Source organism: Apiospora phragmitis (genome assembly GCF_038363925.1).
Source record: "Apiospora phragmitis strain CBS 135458 chromosome Unknown utg000013l:1.0-2965645.0:1.0-2969333.0, whole genome shotgun sequence".
In the NCBI taxonomy this organism is placed as follows: domain Eukaryota; kingdom Fungi; phylum Ascomycota; class Sordariomycetes; order Amphisphaeriales; family Apiosporaceae; genus Apiospora; species Apiospora phragmitis.
In genome coordinates this window covers 1,975,008-1,996,771 of record NW_027117413.1, presented here as the reverse complement: position 1 = coordinate 1,996,771, position 21,764 = coordinate 1,975,008, and the positions used below count along the sequence as shown (strand labels likewise).

Below are 21,764 nucleotides of genomic sequence, written 5' to 3'. Positions count from 1 at the left end.
TAAGTTATAATTATTTAAGGCGTCGAATTCAACGATTACGTTATCTCTTAGTATATTATTTTTATTAAAAAAAAGTACCTCTCTTTTTAATATAAAAATAACTTATTACCGAAGGATTAAGTGATCGTAGTTATTAAAAATAACTAAACTACGAATAAAAGAGGCGAGGACAAGATTTAATACTTTAATTAATATACTAGGTCTCGTATAAAAGGTCGTTATCGCCTCTTAGTTTTAAACGGCTACGAAAGCTATTACTCGATAACTTTCGAGCTTTATTACGAAAAAAAACTCGATTATTATACTTTATATACTTTCTTATTCGTTATATAAGCTTTAATCTTTTAATATTAACTATTTTTATATATTAAAAATGGCGGATAAGAAAGAAATTAAAGGTTTTATACGAGCGTATATTACTTATATCTTAAAGAAAGACTTCTTATTACCGTTTTTAAAAGCGTTTTAAGCGATTTTTACGGTTTTAAATATATAACGAGGCTTTTAAAAAATAAAACTTATCTCGTATAATTTAAAATATATTATTTTATAATTAGATATAAAGCTACGTATTTTAATACCTCCGGGGACGTTTTTCGGCCTATTTATTCCTTAAGAATTAAAAACTTTAAATAATTTAATTAAGGCTTAGTTTTAAACTTAATACGTTCGAAACCGTATTATATAATATTAAAATGATTTTTAGTACTTATTTTAATTAGTTTTAATTAAATTATAAAGGTTATAACGTAAATTATATACCGAGTTACTCTTTTAAAAAGTAAAAACGCGATACTTCGAAAAATAAATAAGATGCTTAGCCGGCGCCGCCGTACGAAAAAGAAACGGTTATAAAATAGAGGATTACTTCGTATATAAGCTAAAGAAGACCTGCAGTTTTAAAAAAACGTTAATAAATAGTTATAATCCGAATCGCGTCGGAGGAGTAATTATACGAGGACGTTTAAAACACGCTTATAACGCTATAAAATCTATAGAGGGCCGGGGTATAATACGCGTACTTATTAAAATAATATTAAAACCTTTAAAAATAATTATTATTAATATATTTAATTAATTATAAGCGTTATAATTAAATTAATTTATAACTTATAAAGCTTAATAATAAAAAGTACGTAGCTCGTTTATATACGTAGCTCGTTTATAAAATACGTTAGCGGATATATATTAATTACTAGAAGCTTAACGAAATTATTATTAAAAACCGGTACCCTTTACTCTTAATTAGCGACTTATAAAACCGGCTATTATATATTAAAATCTTTATAATACTTAACCTTTTTAATATATATAACCTAATTTAGATTATAAAAAGAAAAGAATAAAAAACCGCGTTTTAAATTAAGTACGAATACTTAAAATATTAAATTATATTATTTAATTTAATTAATATATTAATTAGCTTTTAAATTATAATTAATTATATTTTACGTAAATACTTTAATAAGTTCGTTATAATATACCTCGATAATATTTTACTTTACTTCGAAAATAATAAATAATATTAAAAATACGTAAAGTTAATACTTTAAAAACTATAAGACGCTAATTTATTAATTAATATAAAAAAAGCGAATTCTATTAACGATTTATTATATTCGTAAAATATATAATATTATTATAATGCGTTTAAATTAATTACTACGCTATAAAATAAAAGCTTTAAAAATAACTAAACGGTTATTTCTATTTAATTCTACGCCTTAAGTACTACCCCGTAAGGGACTAACCCGCCGATCGTAATATTATACCCCCTCTTTAAGGGCATGCCTTTATACTTAAGGCGATAAACTCTTAATAACCGTATAATTTATTTAAGCTCGGTATAAAAAAACCTTAAAGCTTTTATATAAAGAATTAATTTATATAAGGCCTTATTTATTTATTAACGATTTTATTTAAGTAATTAAAGAGAGCTTTTATTTAATAAGTATAAAAATTAAACCTACGTTTTTTATTTAATAAATATATTTAGTTATTATATTATAATATGTTTAAATTAATTACTACGCTATATAATAAAAGCTTTAAAAATAATTAAACGGTTATTTTTATTTAATTCTACGCCTTAAGTGCTACCTCGCGGGGGACTAACCCGCCGATTATAATAAGTATCCCCCAGTAAAATCCGAATAGAACTTTCGAAAATTTTAATAATTAAAGAGTAGTTTACGCCTATAAACGCTATAAAGGTTAAATAAAATTAAAAGCAACAGACGGATTTAATAGAAACAGTGCCTAGGTAGGTATACGCTCCAGGTCTTTAAAGTCACAGGCGTGCATTTTCGACCGCATCGAGAGGTACCAAATTGTGTAGGTCCTGCATCAGTATCTTGAACTAACCAATCTGTATCACGCATGCTAGTCTTTAGCTACAGGCTTCATCACAAGGCTGCGAAGCAAACTGATGCTCAAGGAGATAGAATTCGAAAATCAATAATATGGAATATCCCTAATTGTCCATTGGCTCCTACTGCTGCATAAATACCAAAGGGATCTAGATAGACTGCGCAAACCGACGCAAGTTGGTTCACTCCCGAGCCTACTGGTCTGCAAAGCCACACGCGCGTAGTCTCGGCTGCAGGTTGAAATTGAGGAATCAACCCCCCCGCGCGCCCCAAAAGAAATAAAATAAAATAAAATAATCCCTCGAGAAGAAGCCATCATGCCCACCCAGTGAATGCGTCAGGGAATTCCATGTTTTAACATTTGACAGCGACAATTGCCTAGGATATCATGTTCAAGATTCAGTCAGACAAAGAAATTGTACGGATAATTCAAGACTGGAACGTTGGAAGTGATGGAGGCCTGCCTAGAATTTCAGCCATACGTGCTCAGGAGCTCGCTCCTAAGATACAATGCCAGGGTACAACAAAGCTTGCCACCCATGTCAAAAATAGCAGCCTCTCTTTTGCGACTCGTGACCTATGGCGAACAACTGCCCTACACCAAAGATCCTTGAGGCTTCCACTACTGTATCCTCGTCACAGTCAGGAGCTGGGGTTTGATATCCAGTGTATTGTCTTCCAGCTTGATTAGGCAAAGCAAAAGTTGTGCACACATTGAATTGCAGTATTTTATAAGAGTTGTGGTATTCATTTTTTAGATGTACTACTCATGTACAGATTTCTCTCTCATAATGTACATTTGCCACTAAAAAGCCCAGCATTGATATAACACAGAAACCAAAGGTCCAATCCGCCTAAACTATTGATATTGCTTTGGGGCCCTGAGCGTAGTCTGCGTTGTAGCAGAAGCTGGATATCCCAACATCGTTATTCTGTTTCTCGCTGGTTGTGTTCATGGCCGGCCCATAAGTGATAGGGGGATGTTGCAACCAATAGTCAGGACTAACGCTACGCCAGAGCAGCAGCATTTTGCTCATAGACCAGGTAGCAAAGGACAAGGCTGCACATATGCATTGTGATATGGCGTGGCGTATACCTACACTCCATGCCAAGTAGCAACGCGTACTGTACATTCAGACTGGCTAACACACAGCAACAACGTACCCAAGAAGGCAATATACTCGATACTGTGTAACGGGGCTGACAGGGTTAAGCTGCTAAGAAAGGATTCTGTGCGAGGGGCCAACCCCCTGCCTCTGTCGCCCGTTGGCCACGCAGAATGAGACCGGTGAGTCGTGCTTGCATATCGGAAGCTGCTTTGTCTACACAGCCTTAACCTCCACATAACAGCTGAGGCGTCACTGCATAACGGTGTGCTAACCTACTATCTATTTACTCAGCCTGCCCATCACGCTTTCTTGAGACTGTACTGGATCCCCCAGCCAGCCAGCTGAATACTCGCATGCCCAGCCTGTCTTCATTCAAAGGATTCAGAAAAGTGACATGGGACCTCAACTTTGCCAACGGGGTGTCTGACGCCTCCCAGGTTTTCCTGTTTGATGGAAAAGCCCGAAGTGGCGAGAGCCTTCATTGTACCATCTGTACCCATCAGCTTGGCCTGAATTTCTGGCCGCCCTTTGCCTGATTCCCCTTTGTCGCTGAAATGAATGTGACTGTCTTCATTTCTCCATGCTACCTTTCTATCAAGGTCTTATGTGAGTGTGCCTGATAGCCCGCCTAGTAATATCACAGAAGTCCCCAGCCGTTGCTATTCGCATGGTCTTCTTCCCCCTCCTTAACAATGACCACCTCATCGTTATTCTCCACCATGCATCGAAAATGCATGCTTTTGTCGCTGTCCTGGATAACCTACTACTTATCGCTTGTGCTGCCGGCCTCAGCAGATCGAGACCCCATTGGCGTGCCGTGGTCGGCCAACACGTTTGGTTACGATGGACCCTGGCCCGCCGTCGAGATCTCCGTCGGCCTGACGCAGAAGATCTCCATGTTCCCCGGGAGCGAGTGGGCCACCATCGTGATCCCGACCGACTACTGTTCCTACAACACTTCGATGGCGTGCCAGGCTTCTTCGGCCGGGCTATATAAAAAGGGGACCTATGGTGGCGGTATCGCAATAACCTCGGGCCCGGGCTATAGTATGTTCCTTTCTCTGCCTCCTCCTTTTCTAGATATATGCTTCGGCATCCTTTATATTGGGACTGACTGTGATGACCTCTTGGTGCAGTGAAAGGGTTACCGGTCAAGGGCAAAGACATGGATTACTGGATGGCTGATGTAGATCTTCTGGATGGATCCGGTATCATCACGCCGAATGTCTCGATGAAACTGGTAGGGGAAAATTTCGCATCGTATCCCAACGGCAACTGGTACCCATTAAGCGCGGGATGTCTCGGGCTGGGCGCCCCTGACACCAAGAACCAAACATTCGGGTACGGCGAAAACAGTCTTCGGTCCGCCATAAACGCGAGTCTCATTCCTGGGAACCTGTACGAGCGCGGAAAGATCGAGTCGAACTCGTTCGGGATGCACATCGGCTCCGCTAACCCGAGGATGGCCGGCTCGCTCTACTTTGGCGGCTACGACCAGAACCGCGTCGTCGGCGAAGTTCTCACTTCGACGGACGACTACAACAAGGAAATTCCCCTGAAGGATATTGCTATCAAGGTGGTGGACGGGTCATCGCCGTGGAGCTTCGGCACCACCCAGGAGGGCCTGCTTGCCCAAGGCAACTCGTCCATCGGCCCGAAAGGCGTCCAGGTCCACGTGGACGGATGCTCTCCGTACCTTTCGCTGCCACGGTCGACGTGCGACGCCATCGCGCAGCACCTGCCCGTCGCCTACAGCGAGGACCTCGGCCTGTACACCTGGAAGACGGACGACCCCAAGTACTCGCAGATCGTCGGCTCGGCCTCGGCGCTTGTCTTCACGTTCCTGGGCAGCACTAACACGGACAAGGTGTCCATCTCGGTCCCGTTCCGCCACTTGAACCTGACGCTGGACCGGCCGCTCGTCGACAGCCCCTCGCCATATTTCCCCTGCTTTACGGGCTCCAGCTCGTACGTGCTGGGCCGAGCATTTCTCCAGGATGCTTTCGTCGGCGCCAACTGGGGCTCCAGGACGTGGTTCTTGGCCCAGGCCCCCGGGCCGAACGTTCCGCCTGCTAACGTGGTCAAGTTCGAAAGCAGCGAGGCCCAGCTCATCAAACCCAGCCAGAACGACTGGAGGGAGTCCTGGGCGGGCTCGTGGAAGGCCCTCACGCCGGCCGAGGCCGGCAGCAACGCGACTATCGTGCCGCCCGACGACCATGCCCCTTCTTCTTCCAACTCGCCGGAAAATAGCGTGGGACTCAGCACCGGCGCCAAGGCGGGCATAGGCGTTGGCGCAGGGGTTGGGGCACTCGCCCTGATCGGCGCTCTCATCTTCTTCTGGTCACGCCACAGCAAAGAGGAAAAGGAGAAGAGGGACACCGATGGCTCCAACTTTCACAACAACAATAAAAACCACCCCATCCACGGCGGCGATAACGGGATCATCGGGGGCGGTGGTGGTGCTCCTCCGGGCCACCAAGCCTACTACGAGCCGGCGAAGGAACCCGGTGCCTTAAGGACGACGATGGATGGCTCGGGCTACCATCCTCCTTCGTCTACGCACAACAGCACGTTGTACAGTGGGAGCGATGCCCACTACTCTTCTACGAATAGCCAGCATACTTCTAACGGCTACGACACGTATCAAGCCCACCCACAACCATACTCTGCTGAGCTGCCTGGCACGTACATTGCGCGGCCGTTGGAACTTCCGGCTCCTGCAACAACGCATACACAGCCAGGGTCGCTGCCGCCGCCACATTCTTCTGGTGTATAGTAGTGGTGCCATCTTTTCCAACGAATTATTAGATATAGGGGATAATACGTTTGGGAGGCGGAAAAGTTTGGGGGCGAGGGGGCTTTGGAAGTTGTGCATTCGTTAAGAGGAACGGAGAATCTATGATTCCTAATACGACAATACAAGCTTTTGCAAACGTAAGAATCACATTATGTGCATCTATATAGTCGAGATATTTTGATACACGTACCAAACTAGATCGCTGAAAATCCTTTTGGGCGTGTGACCATATCCATGTTTCGAGCAATCCTTGGTGCAACATCTCAGTCCAGCAATGACAATCCTGCCTGCTTTGTAAATTCTCACAAACGGCCAGTCCGCCCCTCGATGACCTTCAGACACTACTCTTGCCAATATTCGTGTGATGATATTTTTTGGCACCCACAGATCTTCCTCGCCTGCTACTCTGTGAGGTGTGCGCAACATTCTTCAGTATTGGTGCTGATCTATCTACCGGCGGCGTTGCAGACTGTTTTGCATGGTATGATCCAATTGCTTTCTATAGTCTTTTTACTGGCTCAAAGAAACGACAAAACCAAAAAAGGAGTGTTCATCGGTCCATACAGTATTAAGGAGCTTGCATATACACAAGAAGTAGAGGTGATGTCAAACGCGAGGCCGCTCCAGGCTGTGTTTTCTGCGAATTCGTCTTTGGCAATACACGCTATGTCATAGAGAGCGGGCTCTTACCATGCGAGGTCCGTCAGATGCAGCAAACACACGAGTTGGAGAATCAACAACCACCCCCATTGGCATCCATCGACTGATGAAACACTCAGACTTTGGATTTCTTACGATAAATTCCGGCCGAAATTGGAAATTGCCTACAAAAGAGAGGCAGCTGCTCGTATTTCATCTTAAATATGGTTCATGAATCTGTAAATGGGCGTCGCGCACCAAGTAAGGCAGGCAGCTTCCGTTGACAGGGTGTTGTGTTCGTGGTCGCTGCTTCAGTGGTAGCTGAGTACACAATACTGGCCATCTACGATTTTCGACTCCCAAAACTTAGACCACGGTGGGCAGGGATATTCGGACAAGCCTTATAGACAATATAACAGAGCCTCCCACGCTATACACGGGGTTGTTGGCTAAGTAGTAGCCCACCTACCCACATGCTTATTTGAATATTTCCGGAGTGCCTGGGGGCATCTAAATAGCCCCTTTTGCCACAGTTGACCTCGCTAGACCATACGTGTTGGTATCCTGACCTCCCGCTATGAGCAGTATAATGAGGTCTTGCCCTACTCCGAGCTTCTGAGGACTATTACGGACTCGGAAGCCAAGGAAAATTATACCTTACGGGAGTAATTGGCATGGCGGAACAACTGGCAAGCGACTGGATGAGTTGATGTGCAAGTAGCCGATTTTCGATGTGTCCCAGAATTTGGGCAGTTGCTCAGAGGAGGCTAATGACTTGGAGAGGCCTCAAGACCAGTAAGAGCGTTTATGCAAGCAAGAGAGCTCAATTAGGTGAAGACGGTCCTTAAGCGCTGTTCGCCAAGTGCTTGCTCGGGTTTGGGTACGGAAGTAGTTGTTGATAGCGATAAGAAGACGAAGTTTACGCCTGGCAAGGCCGGTGGGGATGTGGTGGTATGTGAGAGACCTTTGTCCATGCTGGATGGAATACCTAAGTATGGCTATACGAATCTAACTCCAGGAAATAGGAGGGTCCTACTATAAGTCGGTCTTTGACACAGCAGAGCTCATTGCCTCCATCAACGAAGGATGGTGGATCACCTGGTTGGTGTCGCGAGATGTTTGCAATCGATGAGCAGAATAACCCGACTCCCACTTTCATAATGATCAGTTATTAAGTCGTAAGTACTCGTGAGTTCCTTGCGTAAGTCCAATCATAGCCTGGTAGTGTGGAGAGCACTCTTCAAGATAAGGGAGTCATAGCCACAACAAAGTGATTTCAAATGCTCTGAATCTGACCACAAGCCCCTCTCTATCCTGTTCTGATTTGCTACTCCCAATGTTATGCGCACTATACCATTCCACCATTCAAAGCCCACTAGTGGTATTGTGCGTCTCGTGAGGGAATATGCCATAACATATAGCAGTCATTAAAATGTTGCATTGTTATGTTATTTCTCAGGAAAGCCTAGACCTCTGTCTTGCTTCTCACTGCGAACCCGTTATGGGGGTCTGGAGATTGGGGGGACTCAGGGGCCCAATATTTTACCTCGACCTTTAGTGCCCATCATTTTCCGGGTCCCCCTTGCACAATCCAACAGCGAAAAGACACCATGACGTACGTGCGACCAACCACCCACGAATGTGAATAGTCGAAATTTTTGTTTGATTTTGAATCAACCCTTATCTTCACATTTACTTGACATGCATTCATTTTTCCCGTATTCGTCAATTGTATCCCAATCCCTAGTTGCCTCCCAGCCCGCTTCTTTCTGCTCTCAGATGTCCTTGGGGTTGCATGTGATATTTCCCGATGAATGCGTACTGACCAGGATCCTGGGTTAGTGGCTCCGTCACGTTGACAGTAGCCAGTCACTAGCCAATGCCATTCATTCACACACCAAGCTGAACTCAGCAACTCTTTCCTACTCTATCTAGAAACTCTCGGAATTATGGTCTATGATGTACAACATTGAAAATGCCTGGATCTAGTAGGTTTCCGAAAGCGAAGGTACGATTTGGGGCGCTTGGTGCAAGACGCAGACAACCTGGAACTTGAAGCCCACCTTCTCAGCAGCGTGACGGAGACCATTGGCCCCTGGCAAACCAGCCAGTCAAGCCCACTATGTTGTACCCACAGATCTAACTCAGCAGCCATAGTAGATGTGCGACCATACATTGGATGGACTAGTATTACATGAGATATCTACATACTTACAAGGATTTACTGTGGAAGTATACATTCATATGCGCGGCCCATGGAAGACGTCCGAGACCGATATGGCGCACCTCATCGTCCCACCTTTGACGAAGGGCTATGGATTCGCATTATCGATAAGCCTATTTAGCTGCTTTCCCCCCAAAATAGCCCCATTCAATTGCCCTCCCGCTCATCGGCCAGATCCACGTCTCCGTCTCCTGTCAAGTCAAGTCAATCTATTCTTACATGAGAACAATTATTATACTTTGCCCATCTGACTCCTACTGGCATGCGCTGCTTTCATGGCTGCTTCATGCTTTGCTCACCTTTGCTCATACCATTCGTTTGCCGTTTTAGGAACCTAGACTCAAGTGTTGCGCTCTTGCTGCTTGATACTCGCAGCACCAGAGGGCTGAATATATCCCATCAGCTCAGTGTCGCACTCTGTGCAGCTGTGAAGAAGGTACCTGCGCATATGCCATGCGCATGTACACACCCGCAACGTCCATCGTCCATCCTCTAGACCATTCGTCCAATCAAGACTGATATCGCCCACTCAGGTCATCGGTTCACAAATCATAGCTCCCTAACTGCACTACTGGCCCTCGGAGGCTTATCAGCTGCGCTGCCTGTATGTACCTACCAATACACCAACTACTTCCCATACTTCCAATACTGGAGTGGCTCCCAAGCTTCCTGCCTACCCGCTTACCCTCCATTAAGTACACAATTGAAGCACGTTGTCACCTACATCCCACTGACCTATCTCTATGATTTCGTCTCGTCGTACCTCATATCATACCTCATATTCCCCTCTGCCCCGAGATACCACTTGCAAGTATCTGGCACTCAACACAATACTGACTCTGCCTAGGACCGCAGTCATTGCGATCCTGACCTCTCCGCCCTAGCCCCTCCTATCGCTCAGTTCCGGAGCTCCAACCATTCAAAGCTCGCCGTATCAGGATCCAAGCCCAGCTGGTTGGCTGTCGAAAGAAAAAATAACCTCGAAAACTGTGCGCAATTATACTTTTTACGCTCCTTGGCTTGAGGATCCACTGGAAACCGCCGCGTGTTGCCTGCAGAGCCGCCTGTGAACGTCACTGGACCACAGGAACCCCCGCTACTTGCGCGAGTCTGCCTAAACCAGTCACAGACACCAGCGCACAAGAAGAAGCAGGCAGCGAAGTACTGGCACACCAGCTGTTGCTGGTACCCGACCATCCGGAACCATGGCGCCCTCACCTCCCGACATCAGCTCCTCGAGCCATATCGATGCTGATGTTGCGCGCCGTCGGTCCAACAGGAAACTTGTGAAGAGATGCAGAGAAGAATCCAACCGACGCCGAACCATGGAGCTACCGAACCACCTGCGAGATGAGGAAGATGCTGGCGAGGAGGATATTGTTCCGGCTAATGGCCAGGGCATGTTCATGCACATGAATCAGTCCATATTCGATGTCTTCAGCGCTGCCAGATCCACTGCAAACTTTCACGGCCGATTCGGAGACTAGTCGAGCGATGACGAAAACGCCGAAGGTGAAGACGCCGACGCCGACGCCGAGGACACAAGTAGAAGTAGCAGCCAGCCCCAGGACAAGGGTAAAGGCAAAGAGACGGAGCCGCGTATAAGTCCGATGTCGCGCTCGAGTATTTTTTTCTAAGAGAAAAGTATCGGAGAAATCAAGCGACCAGGATAAGGACAGCGATAAGAAACATCGCCGTCGTGTCTCGGGCAATCTTTCTCGATCGGTGTCTGCGCTCTCTAGTTTCGTCTCGCGCTCTAAGTCCAGATCATTCAAGTCTGAAAAACAAGCGATGGACAAATCTTCGACCGAGGAAGCAGACTCGCCCACGCGGCGCTATTCAGATCCGGAGTCGAGCCATTCGGATGATGGAACGCAAATACTGGCCCCCGTAATGAGTCGTATCTTGGAGGCCAGAGACGAGATGTCTTCAAGGCCCAGCTTCGACCTGGAGATATTATCCAGCGACCTTAGAAAAGCCGCGCTTAACGATGAGTCTGGAGATGAGCATCCCACGAAATTGCAGCTTGCCTTAAAGGAGATATTCGAGCTTAACCAAGCGGAAGAGGTCATAGGAGGTATGTCGAGATCGAAACCGGAGCCCTGTACGCGCAACCTGACTGACGATGCCAACCCTTTCAGAATACCCTTGCTGGCTACTGCTCAGCGTCTTGGTGGATGGATACTTGTACATCACCAGCAAGCATATATGCTTTTGGGCATATCTATCCAAGAAAGCTGTAAACGATGTTATAAATGTGTGAAAGCGGAGCATCATACTAACTTCGCTATATGATAAAGTGACAAAGGATGGGTACATGGCCAAGAGCGGCAAGCGGACGTCCAAGTACACTCGATACTGGTTTCGTCTAAAGGGGGATATATTATCCTACTACCACGATGCCTCAAACTTGTACTACCCCCATGGCCAGGTTGACCTTCGATATGGCATATCGGCCGAGATCACCGACAAGAACAAAGATGACGTCAGCTTCTCGGTCACCGCCAACCAGCGAACATACTACTTCCGTGCTGACAGCGCTTCAAGTGCCAAGGAGTGGGTGAAGAGTTTGCAACGAGTCATCTTTCGCTCGCATAACGATGGCGACACGGTGAAGATTTCCTTGCCGATCGCCAACGTCATGGATGTCGAAGAGACCAACATGAGCAATCTGGGCTTCGCTGATACCGTCAAGATTCTCGTGATTGACAATGATGAGACTTTTGCCATTGACGAGTACTTCTTCTCGTTTTTTAATCAGGGCGAGGACGCTATTCGGCTACTGAAGCTGCTTGTGGGCGAGTCGACCGATAGCGACGTGGAATCGGCCGACCCAGGCCCGCTTCAGATACCCAAAAAGCGCCTCGATGGCACGGCGGCGCAATCGTCGAAGCGCAGTTCTTTGTCCATAAACACGTCCAAGATGGAAAGCTCACAGTTACTATCGCCAAGGTTCCGCGAGCCTGTCAAGGCGACACTCTCGCCCGTGTCGCCTACGATGCCTCGGGAGAGTACCATTCGGCCTAGTGGGGAGTTTGGCCGCAGTAGTATTGATGCCATCAGAAAGCTCGGTCGTCGGAGCCTGGACATGGACACCCTTGTGCGAGACGATTCTCCGCGTCGAAGCTTCAGTGCCAATCGAAACCTAAGCAGTAGCCGTGGTAACATGAAATAGGTAGAGGTGCGATCGGACAATCAAGAGTCGTCGGATTCCTTTGCCCAATCCACGGAGGATCCTAGTCTATCCAACATGATTGCCTCCTCTATCGAAGATCCGACGGCCAGCCAAATATTGCAAGGCAGCGAGGTCTTTCACAAACCGACCCTCAACCGCCGGTCTACTTCCATGTCACATAAGAGCCGACAGGAAAATGCCCGTAGCGGCCAGAATCGAACCAACTTTAGCGAGGCATACCCTCACCCTCGTCACGCCGCAACTACCGGCCATGTGGTCGACCCTGGCTCTGGCGAAGCTCAAGCCGGACAAACACCTGCCTTGCAGAATATCGCCAAAATGGGCGCTTATCCGCTGCAGCGAGCTGGACATTTCGCAGGCTACCTGAATCGCACGAGTCGACATATGGGTATTCTACTCGCCACTGAGTCCATGGGCTATGTCGAAAAGGTCTCGGGCTTTATGAAAGGCGGTCGCAAACACTATGAACAGTCGACAGCCTTAAACCCAGAGGATAATTTCGAGGTTGAGGAAGATGAAGCTGACACCAAGGGAGCTAACGAGAGATTCCACTCCCACTTCGTGCTTCCTGAGTCGGAGAAGCTTCAGGCTACTTACTTCTGCCATATGCTCAACGTCCTGCCTCTCTATGGAAAGATTTACCTTAGCCAACGGCATTTCTGCTATCGCAGCTTGCTACCGGGAACGCGAAAGAAGTTAATTCTCCCCTTAAACCACATCGAAACCGTCGACAAAGAGAAAGGTTTCCGTTTCGGTTACCACGGTTTGGTGGTCATCATTCGCGGTCACGAGGAGCTATTCTTCGAGCTTAGCCAGGCTGTGTTGCGAGACGACTGCCGTGTCAGTATTGCAGAGCCTGGAGCGTACTCGCTTCATTCGTGAGTCCCAATATTTTGACAGCGAGGATATTCAACGGGCAAGGGATGCTCTTGCCGAGCGTGAGGCCCTGAACGCTGCGCGACTTAAAGAATTCCCTGATCAGGACCAGCTCCCTCATCAACAATCCATGATGAATGACGGCGATGGACCCACGATTTTGTTTGACGATGCCAAAGACTCGCTGGTCCATTTCCAGCCCACCAAATCGATGAAGATCACCTGTTTAACAATCTGATCAAGGGGTGACGTCCAGCCATACATAGCTCTATGCAAGAGCCTCATTGCCGAGGGCCACAAAGCCAAGATTGCGACGCACGCAGAGTTTAGAGGCTGGATCGAGGGCCATGGTATTGAGTTTGCGCCCGTCGCGGGCGACCCAGCTGATCTGATGAAACTGATTATTGAGCACGGCACTTTCAGCTACGGATTCTTCAAAGAAGCTACTAGCTCTTTCCGACCGTGGCTTGATGGGCTCCTCGAGTCCGCCTGGGAAGCCTGTAAAGGCACCGAGATCCTCATTGAGTCTCCCTCTGCCATGGCTGGTATCCACATTGCCGAAGCGGTGTACATCCCTTACTTCCGCGCTTTCACCATGCCCTGGACGCGAACGCGCGCGTATCCCCATGCCTTCATGACGGCTGACCGGAACATGGGCGGCTTCTTCAACTACCTGTCGTATAGCTTGTTCGACAATACCATGTGGCAACTCAGCTCTCGACAGATCAATAAGTGGCGCGCCAATTTCCTTAACCTTCCGGCGACAAATATAGACAAGATGGCCCCTAACAAAGTGCCTTTTGTCTACAACTTTTCGCCTTCTGTGGTGGCTCCCCCCATCGAGTATACAGATTGGATCAACGTCAGTGGTTATTGGTTCTTGGATGAAGGCGAGAACTGGACGCCGCCCAAGGACCTTTGACAGTTTATCGAACAGGCTCGAAAAGATGGCAAGACATTGGTGTACATCGGCTTTGGTTCCATCATCGTGCCCGATGTCGCCAAAATGACGCAAGAAGTTATCGACGCTGTCCTGAAATCGGATGTTCGCGCTGTGCTCAGCAAGGGCTGGTCGGATCGGGGAACCAAGACGGAGAAGACAGAGAAGGGCTTAGTGGCGGCTGATGATGCTCTCAATCGGCCCGAGGAGCCGGAGCTGCCGCCCGAGATCTTCCAGATTTCGAGTGCAGCACACGACTGGCTCTTCCGCCAGGTGGATGCCGCTGCCCACCATGGTGGCAGTGGCACTACAGGCGCAAGTCCGCGCAGGCATTCCAACTATTGTCCGTCCATTCTTTGGAGACCAGTTCTTCTACGGTCTTCGAGTCGAGCACCTGGGAGTCGGCATCTCCATGAAGAAATGGGGAGCTATCAGCTTCGCCAGAGCACTGTGGAGAGCCACTCACGACGATCGAATGATTTCTAAGGCCAAGGTGCTGGGCTAGTCTATCCGACAGGTATGTAACTTAGAACATGCTAGATTCCCATGGCACAAGAAGCATGGTCGCTAACATGAGTCCAACACAGGAAAACGGAGTCGACAACGCCATTCAGTTCATCTACAGCAAGCTCGAGTACGCGCGCAGCATCAGCACGGAGAAGTCCAAAGGACGAAAGCCCATGGCCGCAACGGCCGACGCCACTGGCGTGAGCGAGAGCACTAACGGTGCCGAGCTGTACGACGACGACGATGTGGAGGAGAGCTGGACCTTGGTCGCCGGCGACGACTTCGATCCCGAGATCCTCAAGAAGCAGGCCATCCATCAAACAGAGCCGAGCGCGTTGGCAGATAAGGGTAAGCCGGCGGGAGCAGTGGCTTCGTAAGAGAAGACGAACCCCATCAAGTGGCTCCTGGGATCGATCGAACCCCCAAAGGTTTACGATGCGGTGCCATCCGAGGGTGGCACCGCTCCCGCAGTTGGGCTGAGTGGGGGGACTACTTGGAAGGAGAGCTCGACTATACTAACTATCCAGGATAAGAGTCATCCATCTTTATTGGTACGTTATTGGGATACTCTGAAGAGGGTCTGTAAGAGGTTGGTTACGTGGTCATGAGGCGTCCAATCTTATAGACTCTTTTCACTCTCCCTCTTCTCTGGTATCGATTTCGATTTGTTCTTCGGGCAAGTCACTGGGAGCGTTATGTGTTTCTTTACGGCATTGGGTAACGATGAGTTGAGTGACTGACATTGGCATGGTGACGCGGGTGTTGTATACAGGGCATTGGCGTTGTTGTTTCAACATCCCACAGTAGGGATGGGTTTTTTTTCATAAGGGTTTGATGATGAAGGAAGTTTTCGCAATTCGATACATCAGACACGGAGACACGCACACTCCCATATACACACAGTACGATCATGATCATGATCGTATTAGGTTGATTGGACTGACATGAGGATGGAGTCTTGGTGTTGTTGTTGTTGCGGCAGGATAGAACACTAGCAAGTGAATCAACGAATAGGGACCTATATGCGAATGCATGCGCGGACAAGGCGAGGCAAGGATTGTCTGGTATTTCCCTGAAAGACTAGACTGCATGGATACTAATAGCTATTAAATCATGAATGATCTGAAATCATGATGGTGAGGGCGTTCTGGTGGTCGTCCTAGTCGCTTCGTTTGGTCAATGGATCATCTCTAGTCAGCAAGCATGTGCCAGTTCGTGACTGGTTGGTCGCATCGCCTTGAGCAAGTCCTCTATTGCGCCATACTTTCTTCGCCTTCTACATTACGAATGTCCACTCGCTTTGCCAATGGATTTATGGGCGCCCCCGAGTATATATAAGCTCCAATCCATTCGTCTTTCTATCATGTTCCTTGCGTAGCATTGAAATATGTTTGGACTCTTCGGAGTTTTAAGGTGCAGCCGGGCTGTCATTCATTAGAATGCACAGCCTACCAACTGTTTGATGGCGAGTCCGCATTCCCACTACAGATATTTGCATCTCATGTCTCTCTTCCCTCAGCAGTCGTCGCTCGGGTCTCCAGTAAATGGGAGGAAAGTCTACTACTATTCTGTTCTGCTTCATAGGGCCTGTCTCGCGTTCACTCATTCTAAACGCCACATTCATTGTCTCTTCGACTTCTATGATAGACGCTTCGAGGCCCCCGTACGAGAAGAAGTAGCCACGAAGTCCCTCTCCTCACATGCAGAGTATAGCAGAAACCCCGCTGATATGACTGATCCTCGTCATATCCTTTTTCGGATGTCGCAGTCGTGACACGGTGATTGGAGTTTAATCATGTGCTCGATGCAGGAATAACCAACGCGCCCTTGTACACACCAATCACTGAAAGGATGGGTCGTGCCATTATTCCTAAATAGGTCCTGGAGCGGATAGCCAAGCTGGTGCCGTGTATTCCAAGCAATTCGCAAAAGTCTATCCGACTTGGTTTGTAACAGAAGACCAGCAGCATAATCGTCACAAAATCATATACCATTACCGGGGATAAATGCGTCAATCGATGCGGTCATGTTTTCGAAGAAGCCAAATGCCTGTGTCGGAAGGTGAGCAAAAGATGTACATAGTTTTCAATTTTCGTTTTGCGAAGACTTACCGAAGCGTCCAGGTCTCTCCAGTCGGTGGTTTGCCAGCCTTGGAAGAACGACAGGGGGGTGTCGCAGATATTCGAGCGCCCCGCCGCCTCATCATCATAAGCGTATGCTGTAGCCGTAGGATTAGATGACGGATGTTGCGATTGGTCATCGTAAACTGCTTGGGACCCGGCAGCAGCAGCAGCAGCATGTGTGAGCAACCTTTCCGATGAAGAAGAGGGTCCCAGATAATCCGTCGTCGGAACGCTTCTTCCTGCGTGTTGTTCGACCCGGGCGCTGTGTCGCAGCTCCTCCAGGATCACGGTGTACCGCCAGCTCGGGGAGTCGGCTGACATGGACCGGGCGAGCCGGGCGTGGCACTTCTCAGCCAAGTCGAGCACCTTGCGGTCCTCGTCGGAGCTCTCGCGCCCGCCGGCGCTCTGCTGGATCTCCCAGATGTAGACGACGGCGAGGGCGCAAAAGGTGACGTAGGGCGTCCACCAGAAAGCGTGTAGGAGCGTGCTGTCGGCCGCCATGGACTGGACCGTCTTCAGCGCCGTCTTGGCCGACGCGATGCACTCGGCGATACTTGCGTCCAGCGCCGAGGTCGCGTCTGCGTTTGCGTCTGCGTCCCGGCCATGGCCGCCGCCGAGGAGAAAGGGTCGGTTGGCATGCATGACGGCGTGGCAGTAGGCGAGCCGCATGGCGATGGCTTGGCGACGCAGGGCGGGGATCAGACTCCGTGGCTGCACGGAGCTGAGATGTGGAGGGAGACGCGACCGCCACGCGGAGAGCTCCTGCCCGGAGCGGGAGGCGGCAGCCAGTCGCTCCTTCCGGGGCAGATCCTTGATGAAGTATACCTCACTTGAGATGGTGCCGATGATTCGGGCCAGCTGGGCATGGGCTATAACCGAGTCCATGTTGCTGTCCGTTTCCTCGTCCTCCTCATCTCTATCAACGCGTAAAACTGGACCCTCTAGGCCCATGTCTTCGTCGCTTATGGCCGCCGGCAGCTCCTGATCGACATCGTCATCGTGGATGTGCCTGGGTCGGCCCAGCACCACGCTGAGGTATACGTCGATCGCGTACGCTACCCAGAAGGTGCGGCGCTGGCCCTGCAGCGTGATGTAGTCGGGAGGAGCACTGCCCCGCTTGCGACCTTGGTGTCGGTGGAGCTCCAGAGCGGCCGCGACGTGCCACGTGGTGCCGAGGAGGTACCACGCCTTGTTCATGCGCGAGGTCTGGAGCAGATACAGGACCTGGACCAGCCTCGCCTGCGTCGACTCCAGGCATGGCAAGCCCACCTCGGTCTCAACCAGCGACGCGGCCATGGAGTAGTAGCGGTCGGCCTTTTGCAGACTCGGTCGTTCGTCCCATAACCTGCTATCACTCGCTGATGCGTGGAGCTGAGCGCGGTCGCTCTTGAGAATGGCAATAGCCACAATAGCTAGCAAAATAGCTGCTTTCGCGTTCCCGAGACCTTGGGCAAGGGCTTGTCCCTGCTGTGCGTTATGCTGCGCCGTCCGGGCCCAGACCATGACGGATCGCTGTTGGGCGAACATGCGATACGTCACCACACATGTTTCAAAGTAGAACTCGACCAGGCTGGGGAAGTCGGGCAGCCCCGGATCACCGCTCAGGATGGCGTTGTTCGCAGAAGTACCGAGCAGAAGGGGCTTGTCCCCGGCCGACGTTAGCAGCTGCTGAGTCTGCTCACCACCGCTGCCGCTCAGGAATGGGGGTTCATGCTAGTCCGGGTCTGCTTGGCAACGAGGCGCTGGTGGGCGCGCTGGAAGAAAGCAAGCCCCGAGGTCGGATCGAAGTCTTGCCGTTCGACCTCGGCGGCTTCCACTTCCTCGGGGATTGTCCTGGAGTAGTGGCAGTGGTGGTGGTGCTTGGTCCCGTCGTCGTCGTCGTCGTCGTCGTCGTCTGAGCTTGTCCCCGAGACAATGAGCCCGTCTCCGACCGAGGAGTGGTGCCAGTAGGCGGCCCTGGCACCTGTGCCGACGCCATGCTATCAGATACCAAATCAATATTGGGGCTCTCTCGCAGATGAGGGATAGAGGGATGCGGGAGAATCCTTACAGCCTTGGCGGTGGTGTGGGCGGGCGGCCGCGCGCGTAGTCGGCATCATAGTCGCATGCGAGGCGGCGCAGCACGCACCTGTCGCAGGGGAGCGTTCCGGAGCACCGCGTCTTCCTTGCTTTACACTGGTCACACTAATTACTGCCACTCGGTTAATCAGACTTGATCAGGTGGCATGATGAAATGTACAAATCCGCAATTCTGTTCACGTACCGCCCGGCTGACTTTTTGGGTTTTCCGAGTACTACTGTCGGCTTGCTCAGGCGAGGTGACAGCAGCCGTAGCCGCACTGCGCTTCCGGGATCGGTTCAGGGATGCTGTCGGCATTGTTGGGCGATTTTGTATTATTTCACGGACGATCCCCCATGACGGGGAAGGACAGGAAATCCGCGATTTCCGAGAATGCTCGGTTGGAACAGTTTGGACGTTGGGGTAAATGATTCAATGTGCGGGGAAAACTTGGCGTGCATGAATCAGCAACACAGGGAAGATTCGTTAGCGTCCCCCCCTTTTTCATGGCCAAGAGATTTCCCCGGCCCACCTCACACATGAAACATCGGTTCCTGATGTGTAGATTGATCTAACCTTAAGCTGATTTGTACTTGATGAAGCTTACGATAAATTCATCAATCTCTTGTCTGCGGAATTCCATATGCAAATAGCTATTTGACTAGAAGAACCAGGAACCGACCCAGTCGCTATTAACACCCTGGGATTTTTTTTATCATTAAATTTTACATGCCCAAACCTGAACCCGTGAAATCATATCTCCATAGGACTGACTATAGTGAATACTTGAACGTCGGGCTTCGATCGCCCAACTTCTCCAACTGGTCCTCCGTGTACCGGGCTCGCACGTCCTCGTCCGTGAGCTTAGCGTTTTGCTGGTTGGAGGACCATAGGCAGAACTCGAGCACCAGCATGGCCACGATGCCGGCCGAGGCGAAGCCGAGCGAGTTCCCATAGCCTGTCGGGTACCGCGGCGCCTCGCTCTCCTGGTAGATGTAGGAGCCGACGACGCCGCCGATGTTACCCGCGCAGATCAGGTAGCCGATGCTGATGGCGCGCTTGGCAGCCCCGGCTGAGTTGGCCACGTTCCAGGCGTTGACTCCGGGGAAGATGGGGTACATGCTGCGGGAGAAGCGTATCAGTACTAGTGATCTAGCAGAAAAGGAGCATCCGAAAGGGAAATGAAGTCGAAAGGCAAGCGAGAAGCTTTCTCTTGACAAATCAGAAAAGACACTACTTACCCAGTGCAGGCTAGGCAGACGGCAAAGTAACACAATCCAATATTGTACTTGATCTCGGCGGCCTTGGCGAAGAGTATGGCGAATGAGACGACGACGCAGAGCTGGGGCCCCACGATGAACGGCATGCGCCACTTGTACTTGTCGGCGAACACGGCCACGACCCAGGCCGAGAGCGCACCGCAGATGTATGGAGGAATAGTCAGGAGCTGAGCCTTGGCCGATGTGAAGCCCATGCTTTTGACGATGGTCGGCATCGTGAATTTCATCGCACTGGTAGGAAGTAAGAATCAGTGAGCCATGAGGAGAGAGAATAGGGGAACGCAAAAAGGGACGCTTAGAATTCGTACTTACTAGTTCGGTACGGCATTCGACCAGCTGCCCAGGATGAGCAAGTACATCTTCCAATCCGCCACCACGGCCCAGAAGGCTGAGACGTCGAAGTGCTTCTCCCTGTATTCCTTGGTATTGTTGATACGCCGGGCGATCTGCCGGAGCTCCAGATAACGCGTCTCGTCCGGTTCCAGCCATCTGCCCGAGAGAGTGGGCGAGTCAATGAGCAAGGGAAAGCAAAGGATTCCCATGACCACAGTCAGGAGACCCTCGAGGATGAATATCTGGCAAGAAGGTTTGTTTAGTTAGTTGTAATATCCAGGTACGGGTAGGCTATACGAACCCAACGCCAGCCCTCGAGTCCGCCTAACCCGTCCATCTTTGCAATAGCAAAAGCCAAAAGTCCCGAGAAGGCGCCTCCGGAAGCGGCAGATGAATAGAGAAGGGCGATTCTGGTCTGCGTCTCATCGGGCAGATACCACTTTGATACCAGGAGAATGGCGCCAGGGAAGAATCCGGCTCTGGATAAGTTGTCAGCAAAGGTGGGTTCTGCATAGAAAATCAACTATCGAAGAGCCAGAAGACTTACTCAAAGAGTCCCAGCATCACCCGAATTGCACAGAGGCCACCGAAGTTTTTCACAATCCCCGTCATAGTCATGATGATTCCCCACGATAGCACAATCATCCCCATGTAAATCGAAGGTCTCTTGAACTTGTTGAGAATCATGTTGCTTGGAACCTCTGCGGAGAGTACGATTAGTGAATCATCCAACAATCGTGGGTGGTGGTAAGATAAGCTATAGCAGCTACGGACCTGCGAGGATGTACGGGATGAAGAAGATGGACAGCGCTATGTTATACTGGTCCCCGGTCATGTGCAGGCTCTCGAGGAGACCTTCGATCTTAGCATTGCCTTGAAGAAAGTTACAGTCAGCCTCTTATCGTCCAAGCCATTTTGATGCAGTAGGTGTAGTTACCGATGTTCGTCTTGTCGAGATAGGTGATCAAGTAGAGGAACAGGAGCATGGGGATAAGCCGAATCTATTATTCATGACATTAGCAAGGTACTATTGTGTCAAGAATTCCGCAAGACTCAAAGAGGCCACTCACGTCCACCTTGCGAATTACCCTCTTCTTCTTGTCTTCTGGGTAGTTCTGCAGGAACTCAGCATCCTCGGGACTCAATCCGGAGAAGTTCTGCTGATTCTCAATATGCATCGCACGAATCTTCTGGGGGGTTTCCGGATCCGGCGATGCTTCTTTGAACTGGGACGCCATGATGGGCGATGAATCCGAATGTAATACTACAAAACAATGATACGAGGCAAAGGTAAAACAACAACTCAGGCTGT

The 21,764-nt window shown here is 49.5% G+C and overlaps 4 protein-coding genes across 4 annotated transcripts; 2 read left to right on the top strand and 2 right to left on the bottom strand.

Annotated features, from left to right (window-relative positions):
* Positions 1–4,197: 4,197 nt before the first annotated feature.
* Positions 4,198–6,254, top strand: PG994_014352 (uncharacterized protein; the record flags this gene model as incomplete). Its single annotated transcript, XM_066865761.1, has 2 exons — positions 4,198–4,525; positions 4,615–6,254. 2 exons carry the CDS (start codon positions 4,198–4,200, stop codon positions 6,252–6,254), a joined length of 1,968 nt encoding a protein of 655 aa, XP_066708890.1.
* A 4,089-nt stretch (positions 6,255–10,343) lies between these two features.
* Positions 10,344–15,034, top strand: PG994_014351 (Sterol 3-beta-glucosyltransferase; the record flags this gene model as incomplete). Its single annotated transcript, XM_066865760.1, has 10 exons — positions 10,344–10,571; positions 10,626–10,713; positions 10,784–11,215; positions 11,439–12,238; positions 12,314–13,212; positions 13,235–13,397; positions 13,488–14,072; positions 14,136–14,445; positions 14,513–14,643; positions 14,738–15,034. 10 exons carry the CDS (start codon positions 10,344–10,346, stop codon positions 15,032–15,034), a joined length of 3,933 nt encoding a protein of 1,310 aa, XP_066708889.1.
* A 1,606-nt stretch (positions 15,035–16,640) lies between these two features.
* On the bottom strand, positions 16,641–19,157 carry PG994_014350 (C6 transcription factor; the record flags this gene model as incomplete). Its single annotated transcript, XM_066865759.1, has 5 exons — positions 16,641–16,706; positions 16,769–18,493; positions 18,517–18,736; positions 18,831–18,955; positions 19,044–19,157. The coding sequence occupies 5 exons, from the start codon at positions 19,155–19,157 to the stop codon at positions 16,641–16,643; spliced, it is 2,250 nt and encodes a 749-aa protein (XP_066708888.1).
* Positions 19,158–19,612: 455 nt separating this feature from the next.
* PG994_014349 (major facilitator superfamily domain-containing protein) lies at positions 19,613–21,690 on the bottom strand (the record flags this gene model as incomplete). The annotated part of the gene is made up of 8 exons (XM_066865758.1): positions 19,613–19,961; positions 20,081–20,350; positions 20,432–20,694; positions 20,754–20,931; positions 21,000–21,153; positions 21,227–21,325; positions 21,390–21,453; positions 21,523–21,690. 8 exons carry the CDS (start codon positions 21,688–21,690, stop codon positions 19,613–19,615), a joined length of 1,545 nt encoding a protein of 514 aa, XP_066708887.1.
* Positions 21,691–21,764: the final 74 nt, after the last annotated feature.